We start from the raw sequence: 26110 nt of genomic DNA on the forward strand, positions 1-26110 counted from the left end.
TGATATCTATAACTGAAAAAATTTTGAAAATCGGACCATAAACACTGAAGATATGGAGAAAAATGTGAAAAATATAAAAATAGCCTAAAACCTGCTGAAAAGGCAGTCTGGCCTTCATGGTTGTTCCTTTAAACGACGGGAAATTTAATTTTGATATCTGTAACTGAAAAAATTTTTAAAATCGGACCATAAACACTGAAGATATGGAGAAAAATGTGAAAACTATAAAAATAGCCTAAAACCTGCTAAAAATCGGTCCGAACGTCAATGATGTTTTATAGTCAATTGTGCTCCTTAATGATGGGAATGTTGTCAAAAAATTTCAGCATTCTATCTTTTATAGGAGCTGAGTAAATCCCATTTCCCCCATAGCGTTACGGACTGACGGACTGACGGACTGACTGACGGACTGACTGACGGACGGACGGACAAAGTGAATTATAGAGTAGCTTCGCTACTAAAAAGAAATGTAATTATGTAAAGATTGCCCAACTATCATTATGTATGTTATCTTTATTATTATGCCCAACTAGCAGTATCTATGTTATCTTTAGTTATAATACTTATTCCATCTGCCCAACTATTAGAATCTATGTCAACTTTAGTTGATATAATTATTTAATCTGCCCAACTATAAGTATCTCTATTATCTTTATTTATTTCATCTGCCCAACTATAAGTATCTATATTATCTGTATTTATTTCATCTGCCCAACTACTAATATGTATGTTATCTTTAGTTAGCACCAGAAGAAAAGTGTCAGAATTCAGCACATTTATCATTTCTATTAACGAGACTATTCCATAATTCACTCTTTCTCAAAGAGTTCGTAGATGATTTTCATTACATATAAATGCTTATTTATTAATAAGCCACCTGTTATATTCGACGCTGCTGTAAATCAACCGCAGCTGTTAATTTTTTTTCAGCAGCAATTAATTTTTTTATTAACATCGAGGTTTGCATTGGTAACCATTTTTATAAAAAAGAAATATTGTTTACTTTGCTAGTACAAAAAAAGGTAAAAAATTATTTTCCAAATTGTAAATGTTTTGGATTTTGTCATACTTGTTAAACATAAATCAACAAACCATTTCAAAAGAAATAAAACTGTTAGTTTGTCTTATTCTACAACATTATATTTTATTTTCCTAACTTAAATCTAAATCTAAAGAAAATCTGAGTAGTGATATCATCATCCAGTTTTATTTTTCATTAGGGGGGGGGGGGGATAAGAGGTGCTTGCTTACCCTTTGAAGTTTCAAAATATTTGTATCAAACTTTCCAACCAGTATTCTTAAAATCAGATTAGTAGAAAAAATGTTGTCAAAAAAAGTTTGAAAAGTACTAAAGGACGTTCTTGTACAAAAATGTAAAGAATGATTGAAAAACCGATGAGACAATTCTAATGCCTAATTAATGACAAGAGCTAGCCGTTACGGAAGGACAGACGTTCGGACGGACCGACCCTTTTTTTAGAAAAGCTCTCAATTAAAATTAGATTATAACTAAAAACACTCTAGATAAAGGGTTAAATCGTTAGGTCTTATTTGCTGTATCTCTCTTCTAAACAAAACCTTGCTTAATGATGTGTATGGTTACTCGCCCAAACGTACTACCGACAACTATCGACTTAGCAGCAGTAGGGACCATTTTTAAGACGTGGTATTGGGCTAAGAATCGATCAGAGCATTAAACCGACGATTGGCAGATGCGCTATGTGTTAGGCCACAAAAGGGAACTATTAAAATTATATTAAAATTTAAAAGGTAGGAAGTTCAAATATTTGAGTGTAACAATCAAGTTACAAAATCAGTGACCTTTTAATTGACTTAAATTAGACTGACCAATTTAACATTTCTTTCTTGTTAAGTTTTAATCCTTTTTGAGTTTTGTGTGCTTTAATCCTTATATAAAAGTAACAGGATGTCTTTCTGTCTGTACGTACCGAAGGATCTCGCAAACCGCTAAACCGATATTGTTCTCCTTTTTAAAGTTGCTTCACATAATTAAGTCGGTTAATAACTATTTTGGGGGCAGGTACCACTACCTTTTCAAACAACCCCCCAAATTTTTCTTTAGAATTATTCTTTTTAAAACTAAGATTTAAAATAGGTACTGGGATCCCCCCATTTCCCTCCTAAAGTGCTTTTAGAGTCAGGGAGTAAGGGAGGGGACAATGGATCGAATATTCAATTTTTAAGGAGTCTCAGACTTTGGGGACTGGCTTACAGGGAATGTGCACGAATACAGCAGATTCTTACTGATTTTGGGGACTTGCGCATCAATGCCCCGCTAACTAGCTGAGCTAGTTTTGAATATGCAGACAGAAAAGTTTGTTATTTATCGCTGGTTTTAACAAATATTTTTTCCCAAGAAAATGTCTTTTCATGTATAGAAACTCTACTGTGATATTTATGTATTAAATAATCTAAGAACCTGGTTTTAATTGCTTTTCAGCGAACCCTCTTAAATTGAATTAATTGCCCATTGTCCCCTCCCTTACTCCCTGTTTTAGAGTCCTCTTACGGGTGCTATTAAAAAAAATTAATTTTTCTCCTTGTAATTAGAATTTAAAGTGGAGGGTCCCCCCACCCCTTTTTTCAAGTGCCCCTAGAGGTCTCCAGAGAAATAACTGCTTGTAAAGTATAGTATTGGCATAAGGCTACCGATAAATTGAAATGTAGTTGCTTCGGCTCTGGCTTTTAGGTGGGGGTGATGAAAGTCAAGAAAATATTATATAAATGTGAGAACTTAATCTTATCAGTAGCTATCAAAATATTAATCTTCAGATAAAAAAACTTTATTTTAGTTTTTTTTTAATATAAAAACATTTTTTTTTGGAGGGGGGGGGTTTATTGGGGCGATTTCTCTTCGGAGGGTGGTGGTACCTTCCTAGGTCCTATAAAGCTACCCTATAAAGGAGAACCATATCGGTTTAGCGGTTAGCGAGATCTTTCGGTACAGACAGACAAACATTATGTTACTTTATTATAAAGACTTCAAAAAAAATAAAAGGATATCTCCTACAAAAAAAAAAAAAAAAAAATGAGGGTGATTTTTTTGTTTTTGGGGGGATTGGGGGTGTCCCACCCCCCAAGAAAATAGCCTAAAACCACCACAGGACCAGTAGGTATATTCCCTGAAGAGTAGAATCCGATTGGCTCAGTGGTTACCGAGATCTTAAGCTTCAGACGGACGGACGGACAGACATCATTCTACTTTGTATTATAGATAACATTTGCAAATACTAGCGGAAGTAAAACCATTCCTCAGATAAAAATCCCTGTATCCTTCCTTAGCATCCGGTTTTGTCTTCACTGTAAACCAAGGACAATAGTAATGAATGGTAGCGTAGCATTTAAAGTTTACAACATTCTAGATGGAAATAGAACAATATAATGTAATATCTTTTAAATATCATAATCTCAAGAGAGAGAGAGAGAGAGAGAGAGAGAGAGAGAGAGAGAGAGAGAGAGAGAGAGAGAGAGAGAGAGAGAGAGAGAGAGAGAGAGAGAGAGAGAGAGAGAGTTAATGAATGAGCGATAGAGTAAAAGTGAGAGAGAGAAAGAGAAAAAAGAAAAAAAGAGACAATATATAGTTCACTAACCATTTACTGATTTCAATCTATTTATTAAAAGGATACACATTCTCTTGGTATAAAGTCTATCAGTATTGTTTGAAATGTCGTCGCAATTGGTTCAGATTATTTTTGTGCTTTTAGTGTGTTTTGCTCATGGTTATTCGTTCACATACAGGTCCTTTTTAGATGATATTTTATGATAAAAACATTTAATTTCATATTCTCATATATTATCTTCATGTTATAATGTATCGAATGATGTTTTTTGTGTATGTAAGTCATTTAAAACTGAATTTTGACAATTTTTTGAGATTGGCTGAAAATTACAAAAAATTATTAATTAATTTCGGTTATTTTTGTTACACATTTTGATTAAAATTCGTCGTAAAGTGAATTGAAATGTTCAAATCCTGACTAAAAGTACATGTATTAATTTTTTCTAGGAATGAAAAAGAGGACAGTCTTGACAATATTATCGAGGCTGGTGTCATTCCTGTGATAAAAAGTAATTATCAAACACATTTCAACAAGTCTATTTATAAACCTTCTCCTTTGGAACAATCTTTTCATAACAGGTAAAATATTAATTAAATTAAATTAATTAATTAAAGATATTAGAAAAAATTGGCGTACTGAAGTAGGGGGTCAACACTAAGAGATATAAGTTTTCCGGAATTGTAATGTAGGGAGTAGATTTGAAATCTGCATCAAATTTTAACCCTTACAGATCGGGGGGGGGGGGGTCATATTGACCCCCCCCTCTAGTTTTTTTAATGTCATTTTTTTTGTAGGTAAGATGGAGAGCTGTGACTTCATGACTTTTTAAGTTTAGTAATTATGCGTCGGCAGGAGTTGATTTTATAAGGATATCTGGTCTGTGTCGGTCGTGGTGTCCGGTCAAAGTCGGTTGGGTAGCACCAAAATTTAAAAAAAATTCTAAATAAATCTTAATTTCTACATTATGACTTTGTGTATAAGGTAGAAACCTAATTTTTTTTTGATGAATACTGAGTATCAATGACCTTATGAGAAAAGTGGTGTTATGACCGTTTGACCACACCCTGACCGACTTTATGACCGATTTTTGTCCGGCTTTTACTACAGACATATATCATGAATATCGTGGCTTCTATTACAGCTAGAGACCTATAAATTTTTTTGATGAATTCTTGAGCAATAATAAACAGATAAAAATATTAATTGGCGCCGCCAACCGCCGTTTTACCGCCTTAACCGCCGAAAATGGCGGTTTCCGTTATTTGCCGTTTTTCGGCGATGATCAGAAAAAGTAATTTTTTTGTTATGAAAAATAAAAGTTCGTCCTAAAATTTGATCATCCTAGCTGCAAAATTGGCCACTCTACAGCTGTTTTAAAATTCAGCGGCTGGCCGCTAAAAAGCGGCTAAGGAGCGGCCTGACTGCTATGACTAGAAAAAGTAATTTTTTCTAAAAATACACATGAACCACCAGAAAAAAATTTTACGTCTTTATCTGTAACAGAAGCCAAGATAGAGGGGGGGGTCAATATGACCCCCCCCCCCCCCCCGATCTATTAAGGTGGGAATAGGGGCCCGATCTGTAAGGGTTAAGGATTTTTTTTATAAAATTCGTTTTTTGTAAAATTCTTTATCTAAAAGCGAAAATACATTTTAAGTTAATTAATTTTGAGCAATAGGATAGTTGGATTTTAAACTACCTGCGCTCTAATTGGTTGAATAATGTACGACATCCAATCAGAGCGCAGATTTTTTAAATCCACGAATCACAGATGCCAAAATTAATCAACTTAATTTGTATTTCCGCTTTTAGATAAAGAATTATACAAAAAACGAATTTTATAATGAATCCTTAAAATTTGATGCAGATTTCAAATCTACTCCCTACATTACAATTCCGGAAAACTTATATCTCTTAGTTAACACCCCCTTTAAAATTAAAGTTGTAATGTCTTGCAAATAAATAAGTATATATGTATAATTCCTCCCCTATGTGATAGATACCCTTTTCGTCTGCTAGCATATTACTTCTTGTTATATTGTAGGGGCTTGGCTGTGTTTATATTTCCAACACTTTAAGCTGATTCAAATAACCAAAACAAAATCAGGACATGGTTCCCGCCCTACGCAGAGTTACATATAGCTCATGTCCGATCTATTATCTTTCTTTAAGTCCTGACTTCTCCTTTTTTCATTCTCTTTAAATTGTGTTATTGTGTGTGTGTTGAGTAACGAAATAAAATTTATGAAAAACTTGTCGGTTTAGGATAGTTGATAGAAACCATGGCACAAAACGAAGAAAAGTTATTAAAAGAAGGAGAAAATTTGACGAGGAAAATAATCTGTTTGACAATACTACTTTTTCTACTTTGCAGGTAAAGTTTGTTTTAAATTTTGCTAACAATGCTACTTCTATAAGTATAAGGGGTTTATATGACGGTCCAAAGCATTAGGAACGAAGCGATTTCAAGGATAGTAAATATAACTCAACATTATAAAAAGGAAGAGAATCGGAAAAGTTAATAGATTTTTAGGGGTTTCATTTCCCACCTCCCCTCTCATCCTTCGATTTTTGTTACGTCACAAAGATAAAAAGTTAGACACTATTACTAGGTTCAAGAATAATGATACAAAATTTTTGAAATAATTTGATACAAATATCTTTATCAATTATTCTGTCTAATTTCAAATTAAAGAAACATGATGTCTGTCTGTGTGTACCTGTGAAGGATCTCGTTAATAACTAAAATGCTCCCTTAAATTAAAGCATCCCATAAGTTCAGGGAAGTTTACAACTATTTTGGGGAGAGTACCTCTCTCCTCCCAATATTTATTCTGCTATTTCAAAAATGACCTAGGATTTTTTTCTATCTTTTTGAACTTAAATTAAAAGAGCTCCCATAGGACTCTAGAGGCATAGCCACTAGTAGACTATATCTCAATATTCTATTATCGTATCTATATAGACACAAAGCAGTTATCCATTAAGAATAAAGAAAAAGAATATTCTCCAAAATCTTAACAGGTAATTTCAGAATTGTTCTACAGATTTTAAAACATTATTTAATCAAGATTCTTGTCACTGCAGTTTAATTCAAGGTGAAATTCAAAAAGCGTAACAAGTCTAAATAACTTTCTTTTGTCCATCAGTTTGTTTAGTTTTACTTCTATAAATGTTGTTATTCCTGCATTAATTATATTACCAAGGACGATGTTACTGAAGAATGGTTTGAGAAGCAGAGACAGCCGGTTCTTCAGCTTGTTCACAGTCATCAGGTAACTTTCAGCTAATTAGCTGATGATTTTCTTGACATATAAAATATTTTTTCCTTTCCCCTTTTCTATTATACTGTGGTATCTGCCTAGGGTAAATGGCAGACACCAGAGTTCGAATAAAGACTACGGCAGTGTGAACAGACGTGGACACCTTACTATAGAGAAGCTACGCTTCTCTAGCTTTCACTAGACAAGAATCAACATCTATTTCAGTTGTCACTTTATTGGAGGTGTAAAGGATACTAAAGTTATATACAACAAACAATAACTACATGGATAGGAATAAATGATCATAACATAAAAGCATTATAATACATATACAATAGTCAGTTTGGGCAATCATGATTCCCCATCCCTGGAAAGGGTGGGGGGGATTAAGAATACAGTTAACCATAATATAAATACATATGGATTAGGAATAAAGATGGTTAAAGATAAATCATACAGTAAAACATAGATAATTGCAATGGTTAGGTAGATGGCTATCCCTGTCTGGGGCAGGCAGGATAGCCCATGGAGCAGCACAATAGGTAGATAAGCATAGAGGGGTTGAGTGGTAGGTCTGGGTGCTAAAGAGGGAAGGTTTGATGATTACTTGTGACAACAACAGTCTGTGTGGGGGCAGGTTTAGATCCTTTATCCTCAGGGTTGAGGTGGTGCTGATAACTTGGTGGTTGAAGGGGAAGGTTCCGGTGCTTAAGATGGGAGAGGGAGGGTTAACACCCCTCCCTCCCTTTGCAGGACAACTGAGGGATAAAATCAGTACCGTTATCTGACATCTTTTCAGGTGGCTTCATAATTGTAGAATAACAGGATTTAACTAGGTGCGTAGCATCACTATAATGTCTTGGTTTCTGCATGGTCCAGAGCTGCCGAATACCACAACTCTCCCCTCGGAAGGCTGGAGGGGTTGTCTGCACCGCCAGACTTCCGACAGTGGTTGCGGCCTTCAGTTTGTTGTCCTTGTGGAATGGGTCCGCCAGGATACCAGTTGCTGGACGGTGGTGGACTCCAGCCCTCCCCAGGCCTAACGGAATCGGCTATATCTGCTGGAGTAGCTGGTCCTGTTGGATCTTCTGGCCGTTGGATGTGTACCTCTGCGGCCACCCTGGCAACCTCCAGGGGTGGTACAGCACATGAGGGGGCTTGGACCAACAGCCGCCCGGTATACACCTCTGCAGGTTTCTCCACTGGGCTGGTGGTCTCCATCGTGTTGGTCACCTTGCTGCTGGCAGGCTGGCTACTGGATGCAGGCGCAGTTTCTTCGCCCTCGGGGCTGGTCAGGTTCATTCGGCTTCCAGGGTCTCTGTCAACGCGGGCAGGTGGTGGTTGCCATACTGTAGGAGCGTTGCCTCCTTCAGGCTCATTCTGGACATTGGCAGGGTGGTGCATGGCAGTCCGACCTGCGGGGTAGGGAAAGGTAACAGTCCACCTTTTATGCCGGAGGCTGTCTTGGATCTGCAAGGGTGGCTCCGCTCTAGTTGGCTGGGAGACAGGCCCATCCACGGACACTGCTGCTAGTGGACTGGAGGCACAAGGCTCCGGATTTCCTCCCCTAGCCTGAAGGGGTCCAGGCACATTGTCTCCATCCTGGGTAGACATAATTGTTGGGGATCCTCTACTTCTATGGTTAGGCTCGGCCCTTGGCGCATCTAGTTGTGTTACTCCCCAGGCAGCGGTCGAAGCTTCTTCAGTTTGGCTGGTAATGGCTGATACCCTGGCTCCTGGGGCAGATGCAGGGGGCGCAGGCAAGTTTGGCCCAGCCCAAACTTCCTGGTACACCAGTGCAATACAATTACCCTGGCTTGGTTGAGGGAGGTAGACAGCTGGATGCAGTGGAGGGTGAGGGACAGCTGGACTCTCCCTGCTGGCTGGGGGCTCTGGCTGGCTGGGGGTGACGGGTGTCACCCCTTCCTCTGGGGCTGCGGGCTCATTCCGGGGTCCAGGTATCTCGGTGGCGGCGACGGTTGTCGCCCCAGGCACCAGTGTGGGGGCGCTGGATAGCACCCCCCAGTCTTCCCAGGGGTCCAGGTCTCTCGGTGGCGGCGACGGTTGTCGCCCCAGGCACCAGCGTGGGGCGCTGGATAGCACCCCCCAGTCTTCACAGGTGGCGGCGACGGTTGTCGCCCCAGACATCAGCTTGGTGGTGCAGGGAAGCACCTCTCGTTCCTTCCAGGTGGCGACGCCGGTTGGCGTCCCATACATCGACTCAGACTTCTGGGTAGCCGCGGCCCCAGCGGCGGCAGCTAGTTGGGGTGACGGCTGGGCATCTCCCTCCAGGTGGACCTGGGTGGCAGACTGGTTGCATGCAGGTTGTTGGGCGGCCTGGTGTTTCTTCATTGCCCGGTCCCAACCGGTTCTACACTTGGCGACTGTGTGGCCGTTGAAGCGGCAGCGCCCCTTCGTCCAGCTGGGTCCCATCAGGCCGGCTTCCCCGGGGTGTATCAACCTGCCAGGTCTCTCCTCCTCCAGTTGGGGCACCAGCTGACAAACAGGGTCTCCCCTACTAGGGGTCAGGCGGTGCTGGGCTGCTTGTGGTGGCTCCTTGGTTACATTCAGCCTCCTCCCCATACACACAGGTTCCTTCCATCCAACAGCGGCTCTCCTCCCCTGGGTGGCGAGGCCAGCCTCGGCCTTAGCTTCTGCAGGTGCTTCTCCACATGAGGGATCCTGCCTCTGGGTATGCCAGGTGGTTGGTAGCAAAGGCTGTTGATGGTGCCAGTCGGAGAGGGGGCTATGATCTCTGGGGGGGTACCTGTGGCCAGTGTGTGGACAGGTACCCACAGGTGGACCAGCAAGGCCCAGAAGATGCCATACTGATGGTAGACTGAACTGTATTCCGGGCTGTCAGCGGACTGTTGGTCGCCACCTGAGTTGGGCCAGAGTTGCCAGCTGGTATTGCGTCCCTGCCAGGCTCCGTCAGCTGCTGGTGGGGAGCCCCTGCGGTGGTTCTGGTTTTGGCAAGGGGTGGCCTTCTTATTGACTTCCCTAGTTGGAGCTCTGCATCCTGGTGGGCCTCCATCTTCAGCAGCATGGGGGAACTTGGCTGGGACATGTGCAGTGGTTCAACAGAGTAGCGGCATCTGGTCTTGGAGTGTGGGGGAACAGCCTCACTGCTGCTGGTCAACCCTGCTCCCTCCGTGCTGGGCAAAGTCTTCCACTGCAGCAGGTCACCAGTCCCCATCCTTAGGCCGGTCCCCAGTCGTTCCATGCCTGGGGGCTCCCAGGGAGGCTTGGGTGGCGGCTCCCCCACCCCCAGGTACGCGTCGGGCATCTGGGTGAAGAGCCTATTCCCCTGGGACCGCTCCCCATCCTCCAGATTGGTGAGGCCAGTGCCAGGGAGGACCTTTCCACCCCAGAAACAGGTGGTACTGGCCCTAGGGCTGGGCCCCTTTGAAATCTCAGTTCTGGTAGTAGTGTCCATCTTGGGGCTGGCCACTAAGTCTCTGAAGCTGGTTACCTTCTCTTTAGGCTCAGTTGCATCGTTCAACACCCCCAGGAGGACACCTACAGGTTCAGCAATTCCCAGTCCAGTATTGCTATTTCTCGTGCGTTGAGCACCAACTGAACAGGAGCGGTGCAGCGGAAATTCAGTCACCCTTCCAGACAAGGGCATCTCGGGGACCAGGGGTCTGTGACCTGGCATGTGTTTGATGTTCACTGTACTCAACACAGTAGGCCAGAGTAATAGCAGAAGCAGTATCGTGTATGAAAAAGCAGAGAGTGGTGGGGTACAGATGTTGGTGGTTCTGGTCCAAATGAAGACTTCTGTCCACCACAGTGTCAGCAGCAGGCCTAGGCACACAGTTAATGCCCAATCATGAATGTCTTCTATTTCCGCACGTCGGGCTAGGGGCTGCCAAGTTCTTATCTTGTAGATGTAGGAGCAGAGTAGAGTAGCCGCGCCGCAAGGGGGTTCGAGCCGGCTCACCCCTAATATAAATACTATAGCTGTGTAATTAGGGTGGTAGTCCACGTAGCCATAGGCTCGGTCCTCCTGGCTCAAGAGTTTCTGTGGCTGGCGCGTCCCCATGGTAAGTAGCAGGGGGTTGGTCTGTGGGTGCCAGCGTCTTGTTTAACTGTTGAGCCTGAGTCGTTCTCCTTTCCAGTATAGCTCTTGATTTCTGTGATAACCAGCGGATCTTAGCTTGAAGGTAAAAGGAATATGTTAGGGATCCACAGATGTCTCTAGGAGCGTATCCGCTGGTAGATATATGGATAGGTAGGCTAACTATATATATATATATATATGGCTACACTCCCATATATATATATATACGTGTATAAGAATATCCCCAGAGCTAGCTAGCTTTCCTCCTTGCTCCAAAAAAATCACGCTTCCTCTGTATAAAGTTCACAACTATGGGGTCGATGGTCCAGGTACACACCACCACTGCCCAGTGTGGGGCATCAAGTCAGGCTATGTCCACAGGGTGGGCGTACTTTCGTTCAGTTACCATATCAGTTTCCAGTGTTGTATGGTGGGGGTTTAGTATTCACTTACTTGTACCCATGATACAAAAAAAACAACATTATTTATCACTTGGGTATTTATATATACATATATTTGTTTCACTAACCACTCAGCTTTGAAGTAGGGTTGGCAGGGCTAGGAGATGTTGAGGGTCTGAGCGGGTTTAAGGAACTGGTTTAGTTTTCCTTATCACACTGTAGACAGGGAGGGAGGAGCTTGCAAGTTTTTCTCCTAAAAAAATATCTCTGATGTATGCTATAGAGAGTGGCCCCTCTCCTGTGTGGGTGTGTGTGTGTGTGGGTGTGTGTGCGTGAAATCTCCTGTCCTTGCAACGCGCGTCCGCACCTTCAAATCCGCGCACACTGGGAAAACGCGCTCTCACCCCTCAACTCGCTCTCTCATTGGTCAGCTTCGTCCGTTGGATTTATGATATTTCCCGCACTCTGTTGCGCTACCCGTGAATGGCGCTCTGTGTGTCCGATCGCTAGCCCCACACTACAGACGGACTTAGGCTAGTGTGGGTAGGAAGGGGGAAGCGCGTAAGGGGACGGGGGTAACTCCGTCCGTTCCCCCTGTGAGGGAGGGGGATAACTGTGGGCTGGTGTAATATTGCCTTTTCTTCTTAATCCTAGGTTTATCTATTATATCACCCTGATTGTATTTGCCTTCAATGGAGAGGGGGGCTTCTCCCCTTCCCTTGGAATAAGGGGTGTATTGTTATTGTGCTGTGGGCTTGAGATGTTTTGATTGTATATCAGGGTCTTTATTATATTACATCTAGATTCTATTTTTGTCCTTATCACAATTGCATAACAGATTTGTTTACCAACTCTGTTCTATTCTTAGCTGTTATCACAATACCCAATAATCCAAGCCTGGTCTATTCTTAGATTTATCACAACACAACAATTTGTTTGCCAAGCTTTGCTCATAAATCTATTGTTTGGCCATCACATCAGGGTGGTAATCCCTGCAATGTAACATAATATCTGTTTTTCTAGATGGGTGGCTGCGTTGTAGCCTCTCAGGATACTCGGAGTTGACGTAGTTTTTCTCTGTTCTGGTGCACTACACTCGTATGTTAGCTCGCAGCTTGCAGCTATGTGGCATGTTTCAGCCTATCGGCGGCAGGGAATGTCCCGTCCTGCTAGCGCCGCTTGCAGCTATGTGGCGTGTTTCAGCCTATCGGCGGCAGGGAATGTCCCGTCCTGCTAGCGCCACTTATCCAAATCCAGTTGATGGCGGCAGGGAATGTCCCGTCCTACTAGCGCCACTGGTTCGGATCCTGCTATCTCTTGCAGTAAAATTGGCCTATTTTCAGCCGTTTACACTTATTTGGCTTGTTTCAGCCGGTCCGCAGGCCTGTTTCAGCCCTTTTGGCGCTCAATTCTCCGTTAGATATCAGCGCTGCTCGCGGTTATTCATCAAATTTCGCTGTCTCGCTTCCACAACTGCCGGATGCAGAGTTAAACTTTGCTGTCCAGGGTGGGTAATTCAGGTTGCTTGCGTCAGTTTTGCCAGATTCACTGCTGGGAGTACCTTAGCCTCAGATGCGCGTCTGCTCTACACTTGTGGTTCGCCGTAATCTCACACAGCTGTCACCAAAGTTGTGGTATCTGCCTAGGGTAAATGGCAGACACCAGAGTTCGAATAAAGACTACGGCAGTGTGAACAGACGTGGACACCTTACTATAGAGAAGCTACGCTTCTCTAGCTTTCACTAGACAAGAATCAACATCTATTTCAGTTGTCACTTTATTGGAGGTGTAAAGGATACTAAAGTTATATACAACAAACAATAACTACATGGATAGGAATAAATGATCATAACATAAAAGCATTATAATACATATACAATAGTCAGTTTGGGCAATCATGATTCCCCATCCCTGGAAAGGGTGGGGGGGATTAAGAATACAGTTAACCATAATATAAATACATATGGATTAGGAATAAAGATAGTTAAAGATAAATCATACAGTAAAACATAGATAATTGCAATGGTTAGGTAGATGGCTATCCCTGTCTGGGGCAGGCAGGATAGCCCATGGAGCAGCACAATAGGTAGATAAGCATAGAGGGGTTGAGTGGTAGGTCTGGGTGCTAAAGAGGGAAGGTTTGATGATTACTTGTGACAACAACAGTCTGTGTGGGGGCAGGTTTAGATCCTTTATCCTCAGGGTTGAGGTGGTGCTGATAACTTGGTGGTTGAAGGGGAAGGTTCCGGTGCTTAAGATGGGAGAGGGAGGGTTAACACCCCTCCCTCCCTTTGCAGGACAACTGAGGGATAAAATCAGTACCGTTATCTGACATCTTTTCAGGTGGCTTCATAATTGTAGAATAACAGGATTTAACTAGGTGCGTAGCATCACTATAATGTCTTGGTTTCTGCATGGTCCAGAGCTGCCGAATACCACAATACTAGGCACTATAAAAACAAGCTATGTTACCAAAAAACAGGAGTAGAAAGACTATGAAGGGTCATAATTGTTGGGACTCTGCCTGTTTTTTTTATATCAAATGAAAAGTACTTGCTCCTGACAGAATTTAATCATTTTTAACCTATTTTCTTTATTAGCACTGTGTGTTTTATACCAGCAAAAAAATCACAGTTTTCGACAAATTATGCCTTAAAAGCCTGTTTTTCTATAGGACCAAATTACAAGGTTATTTGTTTCGACAACATAACGAGTTCAAAAACAGCTTGCACCACAGCCTCTGTCTGCATATCAAGATCCGAGTGAAGAAGATATGTGTTTCAAAAGCTACAATCCACTTTTTGGGGGCTAAATATTATTCTTATTTTTTTACTTAGATTTGACAATTCGATGTGTATGACAAACCAGAATGACAACGGCACCTGCTACACTCAGGCAGATTGTGAACGGAAAGGTGGAAAACCAAGGGTAAGCTTACAATTTTCAACTTTTTTCAGTCGTTGGTTACAAATGATTTTAACTTCATACAAAGTTAAAAAACGTGTTCATATATTTTTTTTTAATCAGGTATCATGTGCAAGTGGGTATGGAGTATGTTGTTATTTTGATTATATGTGTAGCCAGTCTATACTATATAATATATATATATATATATATATTTAGGGATCTTGTGCTAGTGGGTATGGAGTATGTTGTTATTTTGATTATACGTGCAGTCAGTCTATACTATATAATTTAAAATTAGGGATCATGTGCAAGTGGGTATGGAGTATGTTGTTATTTTGATTATATGTGCAGTCAGTCTATACTATATAATTTAAAATTAGGGATCATGTGCAAGTGGGTATGGAGTATGTTGTTATTTTGAATACATGTGCAGTCAGTCTATACTATATAATTTAAAATTAGGGATCATGTGCAAGTGGGTATGGAGTATGTTGTTATTTTGAATACATGTGCAGTCAGTCTATACTATATAATATATATTTAGGGATCATGTGCAAGTAGATATGGAGTATTTATTATTTTGAATACATGTGCAGTCAGTCTATACTATATAATTTAAAATTAGGGATCATGTGCAATTGTGTATGTAGTATGTTGTTATTTTGAATACTTGTGTAGCCAGTCTATACTATATAATATATATTTAGGGATCTTGTGCAAGTGGGTATGGAGTATGTTGTTATTTTGAATACATGTGCAGTCAGTCTATACTATATATTATATATTTAGGGATCATGTGCAAGTGGGTATGGAGTATGTTGTTATTTTGAATACTTGTGTAGCCAGTCTTTACTATATATATTTAGGGATCTTGTGCAAGTGGGTATGGAGTATGTTGTTATTTTGAATACATGTGCAGTCAGTCTATACTATATATTATATATTTAGGGATCATGTGCAAGTGGGTATGGAGTATGTTGTTATTTTGAATACATGTGCAGTCAGTCTATACTATACATTATATATTTAGGGATCATGTGCAAGTGGGTATGGAGTATGTTGTTATTTTGAATACATGTGCAGTCAGTCTACGTCGCAAAATGGAACATACTTCAAAAATCCGCCAACACCACAACCTATTTGTAACCTTATGATTAACAGGTTAATAATTCATATTCTAGAATTGCAATTTCTCATCTTACTTTGCTAAACAAAGACACACAGTCAGTCATCTTGTTTCTTTTATCAATATATTGTATAAATAGAATATTACAAGACTGTTTGTTAAGAAAAACGATACCAATATTTTTTTTTACAAATGTCTGGAATTCACAATTAGTGATCATTCTTTTCTTTTAAGAATGAATGATGATATTTGTCAAGTAAAATTAGAGCTGGATGTTTTTGAGATAGCTGGCCCTAATTCAAAAGGTAATTTAAAAGTTTTGTTTTAGCCATTTAATAATGATTTACAAACTATTTATCATACTCACAGCTTTTAGATACTTAATTTACCTAAAACTAATTACTAATAAACAAAAGTTTAGTTTCATTTGTGAATTACTTCAATTTGATAATATGAGAGGACGACATTCAAAATTGTTTTCTTATACTAACCATGAAGCTGTATAGGGGAATGTGCAGATGAATTTTTCCTAGTAACAGGAGGTAGCAGTGTTCCTCCTATTTGTGGACTCAATAATAAGTATTGTTATTTTTTTAAATTACAAATCAGATTTAAATTTTGTTATTTCTTAATTAATGATAGATATATAAGATCTAGATGTTCAATCTGGCATCTTATTCCGTAAAATTATGAAAGGTACCCCTAGCAGACGAACATATTTGGTTTTTATACAGTTATGTTCGATTTATGCCATTACTAGGAGATAAGAAATTTTTTAACCATGTAGCTAGCTTCATACTAAGAAATAGCTAACTTATATCATTTGTCATAGAACTTCACAAACAAGCGGAGAAATTTTTACACGAAATAATTCACCAAAAAAAAGCTTTATTCCAAGAAATTCAACTATTTATAGATAACTAATAATGCGAATGAAATAAAAAAATGATTTTTTTCTTAAAATTTCTATACTCCTTTTAACCATTCATATGTCCGGATTGTTCCTTCACCGTTTTCCTATCGGCATAAACGCGTATTTAGATATTCATTTTTTTGATAGAAAAAATAACAAATATTTTTGATGTTTTAGACAGCATTTAATATATTCTGTGACCCCTGACAGCGGGCCATCTCAACTGTCTGTTATTCTGTCTGTATCAACTACTATGCACTCTAATGCTAGATTATGGAATATTAGAATATACCAGGTATGTATGCTCCATCTCAACTGTCTGTTATTCTGTCTGTATCAACTAGTATGCATTCTAATGCTAGATTATGGAATATTAGAATATACCAGGTATGTATACTCCATCTCAACTGTCTGTTATTCTGTCTGTATCAACTACTATGCATTCTAATGCTAGATTATGGAATATTAGAATATACCAGGTATGTATACTCCATCTCAACTGTCTGTTATTCTGTCTGTTTCAACTACTATGCACTCTAATGCTAGATTATGGAATATAAGAGTATACCAGGTATGTATACTCCATCTCAACTGTCTGTTATTCTGTCTGTATCAACTATTATGCACTCTAATGCTAGATTATGGAATATAAGAATATACCAGGTATGTATACTCCATCTCAACTGTCTGTTATTCTGTCTGTATCAACTACTATGCATTCTAATGCTAGATTATGGAATATTAGAATATACCAGGTATGTATACTCCATCTCAACTGTCTATTATTCTGTCTGTATCAACTAGTATGCATTCTAATGCTAGATTATGGAATATTAGAATATACCAGGTATGTATACTCCATCTCAACTGTCTGTTATTCTGTCTGTATCAACTAGTATGCATTCTAATGCTAGATTATGGAATATTAGAATATACCAGGTATCTGTCACTTATGGGTCCAATCGTTCATTTAGAAGGAGGGGAGGGGATGGGCTAAAGGGGGATGGGGTTGAGATAATCATTATTTCATCCCGCTGCGTATTTCACTTTATTGGAGAGCATGAAAATCTGGTGTAAGAACCAAGTACTAAATTATACATTCCTTTTGGTTAAAATTTTTAATTGTTATTGTTTTAAATTGTTATTTCAGTATGAATGCACCAGCCCTGTGTTAGCTCCTGTTGGGTGTTTACAATATTATACCAGTGCTAGTGGTGTTGTTCAAAGCTTTAATTATAGAGATGATGTAAGTATTTACTTGATATGACTAAACATTATTGTTGTTTACAATGTTATACCAGTGCTAGTGGTATTGTCCAAGGCTTTAATTACAGAGATGATGTAAGTATTTTTTCATCACCTTTTATGATTGATCTTTTATTTTATCAAGTTATCCTTTTCAGCCATTGAATATTTAATTTATATTCTATTTATATTTTTGACATCTTATATTTACAGCTACTCTGTAAATAAGGCACTAAAACTAAGATTTCCTAACAATAGCTTTTTATTTTCATCTTATTTAGGCATTTGTTAGGATCCCACATTGGTTTAAAACATGCTGATTGTTTCACAATTTTTTGTAAACATTTTTTATGACTTAAATATACTATTCATCTTATATTTGGAATAATGATTCCTTGGACAACAATGTATAATATTATAAGCGAAGCCTCTCTATATTCAAGTCCTAAAAGTATATATATGTATTTTAAGAAATTTTACAACAAATTTTATATACCATTTTGTTTAGACTAGTAAAATATCATATTGCTTATTAAGTTCTTACACGTTACAAGTGATAGTTTTTGTTTATCCTTCCGTCTGTTTTTAGAGTTTTGCTTTTATTAATATTGTCATTCTTGTTCTTCTATATCTTTTATACATGTTGTCTAAGTTTTATTTAAGTTTCTCAAAAATTATATTCATTTACATAATTCAGGTAAAAAGTATATCCAAAGATACCAACTTTGTTCATCATCTGGCCAACCTGGATTATTCTGCCTGTATCAGGATGGCTTCAGGTAAATCTTTCTTCATCATCTGGCCAACCTGGATTATTTTGCCTATATCAAGATGGTGTCAGGTAAATCTTTGTTCATCATCTGGCCAACCTGGATTATTCTGCCTGTATCAGGATGGCATCAGGTAAAACTTTGTTCATCATCTGGCCAACCTGGATTTTTCTGCCTGTATCAGGGTGGCGTTAGGTAAAACTTTAAAATAAGCATTGACATGAGTAAAGCTACGCTTAAATATGTTTCTTCAAAAATCGAAAAAAGTAGGGGTGAAATCTATTTTACATTTATTTCTCAATTTGTTTAGGTTATTGTGGCATTCGGTGGAGTCAATATCCAGGAGATAATGTTTCTTTTACTATGACTGGAGACGCTAGTGCCATCACTAGCACTACTACTCTTGATCCTAAGGTTTTAAGCAACTTTGATTTTATATATTAAAGGGCGTGCAAAAAAAATGCGGACATTTTTAAAATTGAAATTGCGCGGCTTGTGTTAATAGTAGAAAAAAGTTACGCCTACCGTTAGAACCGCTAAAAGGTCTATTTTTTGGAAATATAAGAACGATTCCTTTGCTACGTATAGTTACGGAGCTACGTGTTAAAATGTCCCAACTGATGTAAAACTTGACTTGCGAGTAGAATTTAAAATATAACTAAAAATTAGAGAAGATATTTTGCAAAACGAGATGCCTACATTTCTTAATTTCAAATTGCGCGGCTTGTGTTAATAGTAGAAAAATGTTACGCATACCGTTAGAACCGCTATGAACTGTATTTTTGGAAATAGAAGTTTTAAGTCAGTTGGGGCATTTTAACACGTAGCTCCTAAATTATGCGTAGCATAAGAATCGTTTTTATATTTCCTTAAAATAGACTACTTCTTAGCGGTTCTAACGGTATGCGTAGTATTTTTCTACTATTAACAAAAGCAGCGCGATTCCAATTTTAAAAATGTCCGCATTTTTTTTGCACGCCCTTTATGTGTGCTAGTGACTTTTACAATGATTACTAATTTCGAACTTCAGTTTCAAGCAATAGATATACATGATACTACTTTATATTATAAATAAAATATGATTTTAGAATGTAGAATATGGAGATGCATGTAAGTATGACTACATAAGAATACCTGGAGGCAGTGAGGATGGAGGTAGTCCAGCAAATACTAAAGACAGGTATACAAACAGTTTATTTTACTTGGCTCCAAATTTGGTTGTTATGATAAAAAGGCAAAGGTATTAAAAAAAATTTAAAAAAATAGTATATGGATCTTAACCCTCTAGGGATTTTTCTAGTTTTTTGTTTTTATTTGTTATATTAGGATATAATTATTCTTTTTGCAATTGTAATTTTGAAAAATAATCTAAAACAAATACCAAACAATAATCATAATTGTAGACTTAACTGTTGTATTTTGGACACACAGACACCAAATTTTACCATATAAGATTTCCCCTTTAAGATATTGTGGACGAGCCCTTGGATTCTGTAGGACAACACCTACCTCCTCAACATGTTCAGCTATTTTGGGTGCTGTTATTACTTACAGGTCATAGAAAATTATATAAAATATATAATAGAGGCGCAGATGCTCTATAATTAAAGGTCTTCCGTTCTCTCTTGTTCTATTCGTTGCTATAATACGAAAAACACGTATACTCTGTCTAAACTATCGTCGTTCTCTTTCTCACACTCCATTTACTCATTTGTACATTGTGTATTACCTATTTTCTTAATGGTATACAAAAAATGCTGAAAATACAAAATATAATATAATACATTGTTGTTTACTAAAATAGTTTAATAATCTTTTTAAATAAAAAATTGTTTTAGTTTTTAAAGCTGCAAATAAGCTGGATTTAATTTAATGAAGATATTCTAGATATCCTTTTTTACAGAAACATGTAGCTTTTACCGTCATTTATATTTAGTAAACCTTTCCAACTTGGAGTTGTAACAGACGCAGACGAGGGAGGCACAGCCACTCAAAGTAATGCACCAGAGGTAAATACACTAGCTTTATAGCAGCTGCGATTATGAAGTTGCAAGAAAAATTGTCACAAATAAGGACATATACAAATCGGCATCCGTTAATTCCAATTCTACAAATATTAACTTAAAACTTACTTTATTTCAGGATAAATCAAACAGAGGTTTCAGGCTTGTTTTTAACCAAACACCGTGTATGTCATAAATTATGAAAGTATAATTGTTATTCTTAATCTATTGTTTATTTTTATGTTTTTGTTAATTTTAAGGATATAAAAGATTTGAGTAAATTTTAAATCAGAATATAACTTTTGTTTTTATATATCTAGAGTTGAATTGTTATTTTTAAGATAAAAAGTATTTTTTTAATATGCAAATCGAATTATCTATTATGTTTTAAATCAGTGGCGAAAGCTAGATTTTTTTCCAGCAACGCTTAGTTCATTTTTCTGCTCACAGAATGGTTCAAGTATATACCTCAAATAGGCCCCTGCCCTTCACGTTTCCGTTTCATTTGTTTTATATCAATAATAGGTACTCATTTTAAACACCAGTTTTGACTACACCTGTCATTAGACAAACCCCAAACTGTCCAGATTTAAGCAAGACGATTCCTGTAACGTCATTCAAAAAGTAAAGTGGGGAAGAAAATCTCTTCCCTTTTCTCCCATCTCTTTTTAAGAGATTTTCTTCCTCCCTTCCCCTTTTCTTTCCCGAAGCGTATATGACGTTACTGGAATCGTCTTGCTCATATCTGGACAGTTTGGGGTTTGTCCTGTCATTATACATGTCTTTCTAGTAATTATTGTTGGAGGTGTTAAATGATTAATATTTCATAGATAACTTAAAATACTTACAATATACTAAGTCTATTAAAAAAGATGAGAAGTTAAATAAATATTTTGATGGATGTAAAGATTTTACATAAACCTGCTACAACACATTAAAAAATGATAATCTTTTCAAACTTTGCAAAAACTTTTTCTCACAATAATTGGAAAAATTCTCGCTTTAGAAATAACGCTGGCAGACAAAACACACAAAAGAAATGAAGTGTTTTCAAAAATGAGAAGAAAAAAAGTAAAATAATATGGACAATCTATAAAATAAAAGATAATTTTATCTATTAATTTATAATTTAGTACCAATTTTCTAAAAACCTCAAAGGTAAAAACTAGATTCATTAGTTCAGTGTAGCAGCGCTACTCTAAAAGTAGTTTACATTGACAAGTCTGTACACATGTGTGACGTCAAGCAGACCTTCAAAAATAAACCAAGAAACTTTTTCGATATTTTTATGGCAAAAAAGATTTTTTCCAATTGTCATACTCTTATAATGTGCTTTTTCTTAAGATACTGGATTTAAGTTTAACAACGTTTTTTTTTAAAAGCAATTTTGAAGTAACACCCGAAGAACATTGTAATATTCAGACGGCGATGGGAAGGTGGGGTGGAGTTTTTTTCATCAACTCAATACTTTTTATGTATTATCATTTTTCGATATTTGATACAACAAAAACATAATACCTATGCTTGGTGGAGGGGGAGAATTCAAATATTATTTATTCAAAATTTGCAAAACAATTAAAAATTCAACCTAATATTAATAAGAGGAAAGATTTTTGTCAATTTGCACCTAAAGATCTCGCTAATTGCTGGGCCAATTTGGTTCTGAATATATTTTAGTATTTTTGATATATTCTTAGGCCAGTTTGTATACTTTTTTACCGATTTGGAAGGATAGGTTAATCCTCCAAAATAATTCTCACAACTTTTTAACTGTTTGGGGGCCAATCCTACAAGTATGAAAATAATATTAAAGTCAGTTATCATAAATAAATATTTTTATAAAATTTATTGTAAAAGTATTACAATGCAATGTTGAAATATAAACATAAAATACCAAACATTATATGAGTAAATGCTTTTTTAGTCAACATAATCCATCAATATAAGTGTTAAAAAAGGCTGTTTGTTGTACAATACAATGTATTTTTTTCCGTTCTAATTTCATATAATTTTTGTGCTTAACTTTGGCAAATTTTTAATACTTTTTCTCGTATTCATTCGAATCCGGTGGATAGGAACCGGTTCTCATCCATACGAAAAAACTATGTCTAGCATCGAATTATATCCAGTTTTCTACGAATATAGAAATGTACAATCATAAGATTAAAACCAGTTTTTTTAGCCGGTGCCTTCGGCACCACGGGGCTAAAAAAACTAGTTTTAATCTTATAATTGTACATTCTATATCCGCGGAAGCCGTTTATAATACGATGCGAGAAATAACTATTATTGGTAATAAATAAAAGAAGTGTTTGAACACCTAAACTTTAATTTACATTTGAACAAGTTTCCAAAGAAACATTTTATCAAAAATGTAATAAAATTTATTTCATACTAAATGCCTTGTTTTTAATAACTTTACGTTCTAATTACACTTTAAAATGCTTTTTATAGAGCTTTTCTACTTTTATATGCAATCTAAACTACTTTTTATGTGTAAAATTAGGCTAAACACACAAACAAAAATTTGTATAAACCCGGGTTAAATGCAAAGCTTTGAAACATACATTAGGAATATTTGCTTTACGTCTAAATCTTAAAAAGCTTTTACTTTTTCTAGATCTTTGTTGGCCTATATAAAAATAGAAAGTTTAGTGTGGCAGCTTTTTATCATATTTCATTAAAAAGTAAATGGAAAATATATTTTAGATTAAAATATTGAGAGAAAAGAAATCTGTTAATCAATAAGAGTTTCATTTTCTTGATTTACATAATAAGATGATTTTTAAAGTAAGAAAACGAATATGAATAAAAAAAATTATACATATTATTACATATGGCACAATATTTACAATAATCACTCAAAAAAATCGTCCAAAAATTTATCAAAAAATGTACCAAAATTTAGTGAATAGTAAGTGGGTACACATATTCATCCTCAAAGCAGCACAAAATAGTACAGCAGTACATGATGGTGAACACTGTACTGCCCAGGAAACCAATAGCAATGACTGGGAGTACATAATCATTGATGAAGGGCAAGGGAAGGATGGTCCATTCTATAAGGGGGGAGTACATCTCCGAGTAGTTCAACATAATCCACATTAGGGCCTGAAAATATAAATTTTGTTCAATAATGATAATTTTTAACTAAAATTTATGTAGATTTCATATCCTTAAAGAAAACACATTCATTAATAGAAAGAAAATATATAGTAATTGCATTTTCCTTCATTCAAGAAACTTTTTTGTCTTTGTATTAAACACAATAGCAATTGCATCAAAAGATTGTGTGTTTTAATGTTTTGTTTCTCATCTTTTATTTATATTTCTTCAAGGCAAGAAAGCTCTTTATTTACAACAAAAGCGACAAATCTTTTTATATTATGTTTGTTCAATAACAAAAACTTGTTGAAAATTATATCAAATCCACTGAAATGGAAAAATTAACATTTCAGTATAAAATATAAGCCATGATGTTAAAAATTAAATTTGTCTAAAATCTAATTCCAAAGCATAAAACTTTTTGGAAGTAAAAACTTGAAAATGAAACTTTTCTCGCATATAAGTAAAAGTATCTAAAATTATAGTAAAAAGAATAGAAAAGTAGGTCTTCTTAGTTCTTATCATTAAAAGAAATTTGCCTCCTTTTTGCCATAAAAAGTTTGTGCCTCTAATTACTAATTATCTGAGCTAGCTAAGCTAAGCTGTATGAACATATCAAACTAACAATTACATAAAAAGATATTTATACAATTACAATCCTATTACATTATAATTTTCTGAAGCTTAAGATTTCAGTAACTACTGAACTGATTGAGTTCTCCTTTTGACGGAAGCTTCATATAGGACCTGGAATAGTTTTAGGCAATTTTATATTTAGATTCAAGCCATGGGATGGTTTTAGGCTATCTTTTGCCTTATACCTCTTTAAATACAGAGTCTCTAGATTCTAGGGACGCAGCTGCTAGTTACTTTATATACCAGCAAAGATATTTAAGCAAGTTAAACAACAGATACCTATATAAAGCTTTTTTTTTACAAAAATTTAAATTTTATTACGGTGCGAGTGTCATTAATAATCTCACTATTATTAGGAATTCTATAGTTTCGCCTTAATCGTCTAATTGTTGTTGTTAAAAAATAAAAAATAAATATAAAGGGAGGTTACTAATTTTATTAAGAACCATTTCTCATAGGAGGGTTACAATACACATACTCTCTTAAGATATCTTTTTAGTGAGATCTTTTATTGTACACAGCTACAAATACAATATAAAGGTTTACACTTAAGTTGTAAGAAAAATAAAGTTGAAAACATTACCAGTGAAACGCCAAGAACTAGTCCACCAAAGATATGATGAATAGCAAGAAATCTTTTACTTCTCTCTCTGAATAATTCCATTTGCTCCGGGCTTCTTTCTCCATAACGAACCTGAACAAAACATTACGTAAAAATGAAATAATAAGTGACAATTACAAAACAAAGTCTTTTATGTTGGATTGCGTATTGGTTTAATTTCATATTTCAAATTTGGTTAGGTTAGATGAGGTTGGATGAGCCAAATCGGGTTAGAGGTCCCCTCAGTTGCTATATTTTTTTTTAAATAAGGGAATCAAAAATAGTTTTGGACGAATTCGTAAAATCGTTTTTTTTCGCCCGGATTAGCTCTGTTTGATATAATCGTTCTTGTTATTGTTTATTACTTACGTTTAAGTAGACAAAGTGTGAAATACTAACAAAGAAGTAGGGAAAATCAAATTTTAAACACAAAGACAATTTTCTCTTTCTATGCATTTATTTTAGTTTTCGCCCTAGTTTTCTAAACTTTAAATGTTTCTTTTCACTCCAGTTTGAAAGCATTTCATTTATTATTTTCAAATTATTGTCACCAACTTTAGAATTGATGAGCTTGAAATACATGCAATTACATTAGAAAATCAGGGAAGTTTTTATCAACAGTTTAAACTAAACAAAGCATTCGATATACAATTGGAAGAGGTAATAATATATATTACTTTTTACAGTACTTGTCACTTTTAAAAATCGAAGGTAACAAAGGTAAAGAATAAACAAAAAGTAATATTTTAGAAGCGACTCATTAACTGTCGGTTTAATTGATTTTATTTTCCTAGAAACCATAATGAATTAAAAAGCGTATAAATTATTTGTTCCTATATCTAACAGACAAGATAGTTGTATGATCAAGTAAATTACAAGGTTGTTCAAAATATCAACATCAAAGAATCATCAAAAATAATTGCTCAGGGCTTTGTCTGGAGCAGACTTCATAATTCTACCTAATATCTTTAACTTTATGGATAGTATAGTTTGTAATAAATAATAAATAGTCTCCCAAGATTGAAATATGCGAAATTTAGCTTTAATTAAATTCAAATGAGGGGGAGGGGGGTGTTACTGAAGACTAATTTATTATCCATTTGCCCTTCCCTAGTTATGAACTCAACAGGGTTAATCAATTCTAAACTCTTGAGAGAAGTTTCTGCTTTAATTATTCCTTGGATTAGTGTGATGGGTTTCAAATCAGGGTTATCAATATGCCTTCAAATATGGATGCTTTTAAGTTAGATTTTAATTACCAGTTAATTAATTATGTTGTGTTTTATTTTAGTAACGCAGTTTTTCTTTGATTAGAATATGACAGTTTATTAGCAAAACTACTCTTTACTTTAGTTCAGATTACTAGGGTTAATTTGGATATCAAATTATATATAGATTAAATAAGCTCCACATAGTGAAGTAAATATGTCTTAACCTCTTTTCGAGGAAGCCTTGTGTTTATCAAGATCGAAATTAATTCCTTATTCAAAATTCAA

General features: G+C 36.4%; 2 protein-coding genes across 4 annotated transcripts in view; one reads left to right on the plus strand and one right to left on the minus strand.

Moving 5' to 3' along the window:
* Positions 1-4026: 4026 nt before the first annotated feature.
* LOC145315153 (uncharacterized) lies at positions 4027-20582 on the plus strand. The gene is made up of 16 exons (XM_080155197.1): positions 4027-4159; positions 5847-5955; positions 6547-6605; positions 6788-6856; positions 14146-14236; positions 15246-15376; positions 15576-15646; positions 15848-15920; positions 16432-16549; positions 17405-17500; positions 18197-18278; positions 18580-18683; positions 19358-19449; positions 19737-19823; positions 20206-20278; positions 20412-20582. The coding sequence occupies exons 4-16, from the start codon at positions 6792-6794 to the stop codon at positions 20466-20468; spliced, it is 1140 nt and encodes a 379-aa protein (XP_080011323.1). The 5' UTR covers positions 4027-4159; positions 5847-5955; positions 6547-6605; positions 6788-6791; the 3' UTR covers positions 20469-20582.
* A 1925-nt stretch (positions 20583-22507) lies between these two features.
* Positions 22508-26110, minus strand: part of LOC145313662 (uncharacterized) — a 34345-nt gene continuing 30742 nt past the window's right edge. Inside the window, exons 14-15 of one of the 3 annotated variants that reach the window (XM_080153173.1) lie at positions 24597-24707; positions 22508-23383 (exon numbers count right to left, since the gene is read on the minus strand). In XM_080153173.1, the coding sequence (XP_080009299.1) occupies positions 23177-23383; positions 24597-24707 (318 nt within the window). In that variant the 3' untranslated portion in view covers positions 22508-23176. The remainder of the gene's footprint in view (positions 23384-24596; positions 24708-26110) is intronic. The other 2 variants (XM_080153174.1, XM_080153172.1) reach the window with 2 other exon arrangements.

The sequence above is a fragment of the Acartia tonsa genome, chromosome 3, assembly GCF_053477335.1.
Source record: "Acartia tonsa isolate MP-2025a chromosome 3, ASM5347733v1, whole genome shotgun sequence".
NCBI lineage: Eukaryota > Metazoa > Arthropoda > Copepoda > Calanoida > Acartiidae > Acartia > Acartia tonsa.

What these genes read in the sequence shown, in the direction of transcription:
- LOC145315153 (XM_080155197.1), top strand. Translation starts at nt 6,792, where the DNA reads ATGTTACTGAAGAATGGTTTGAGAAGCAGAGACAGCCGGTTCTTCAGC. An exon ending in AGCTTGTTCACAGTCATCAG is followed by an intron (nt 6,857 to 14,145) that starts GTAACTTTCAGC and finishes TTTTTTACTTAG; the next exon opens with ATTTGACAATTCGATGTGTA. An exon ending in TGTAACCTTATGATTAACAG is followed by an intron (nt 15,377 to 15,575) that starts GTTAATAATTCA and finishes TTTTCTTTTAAG; the next exon opens with AATGAATGATGATATTTGTC.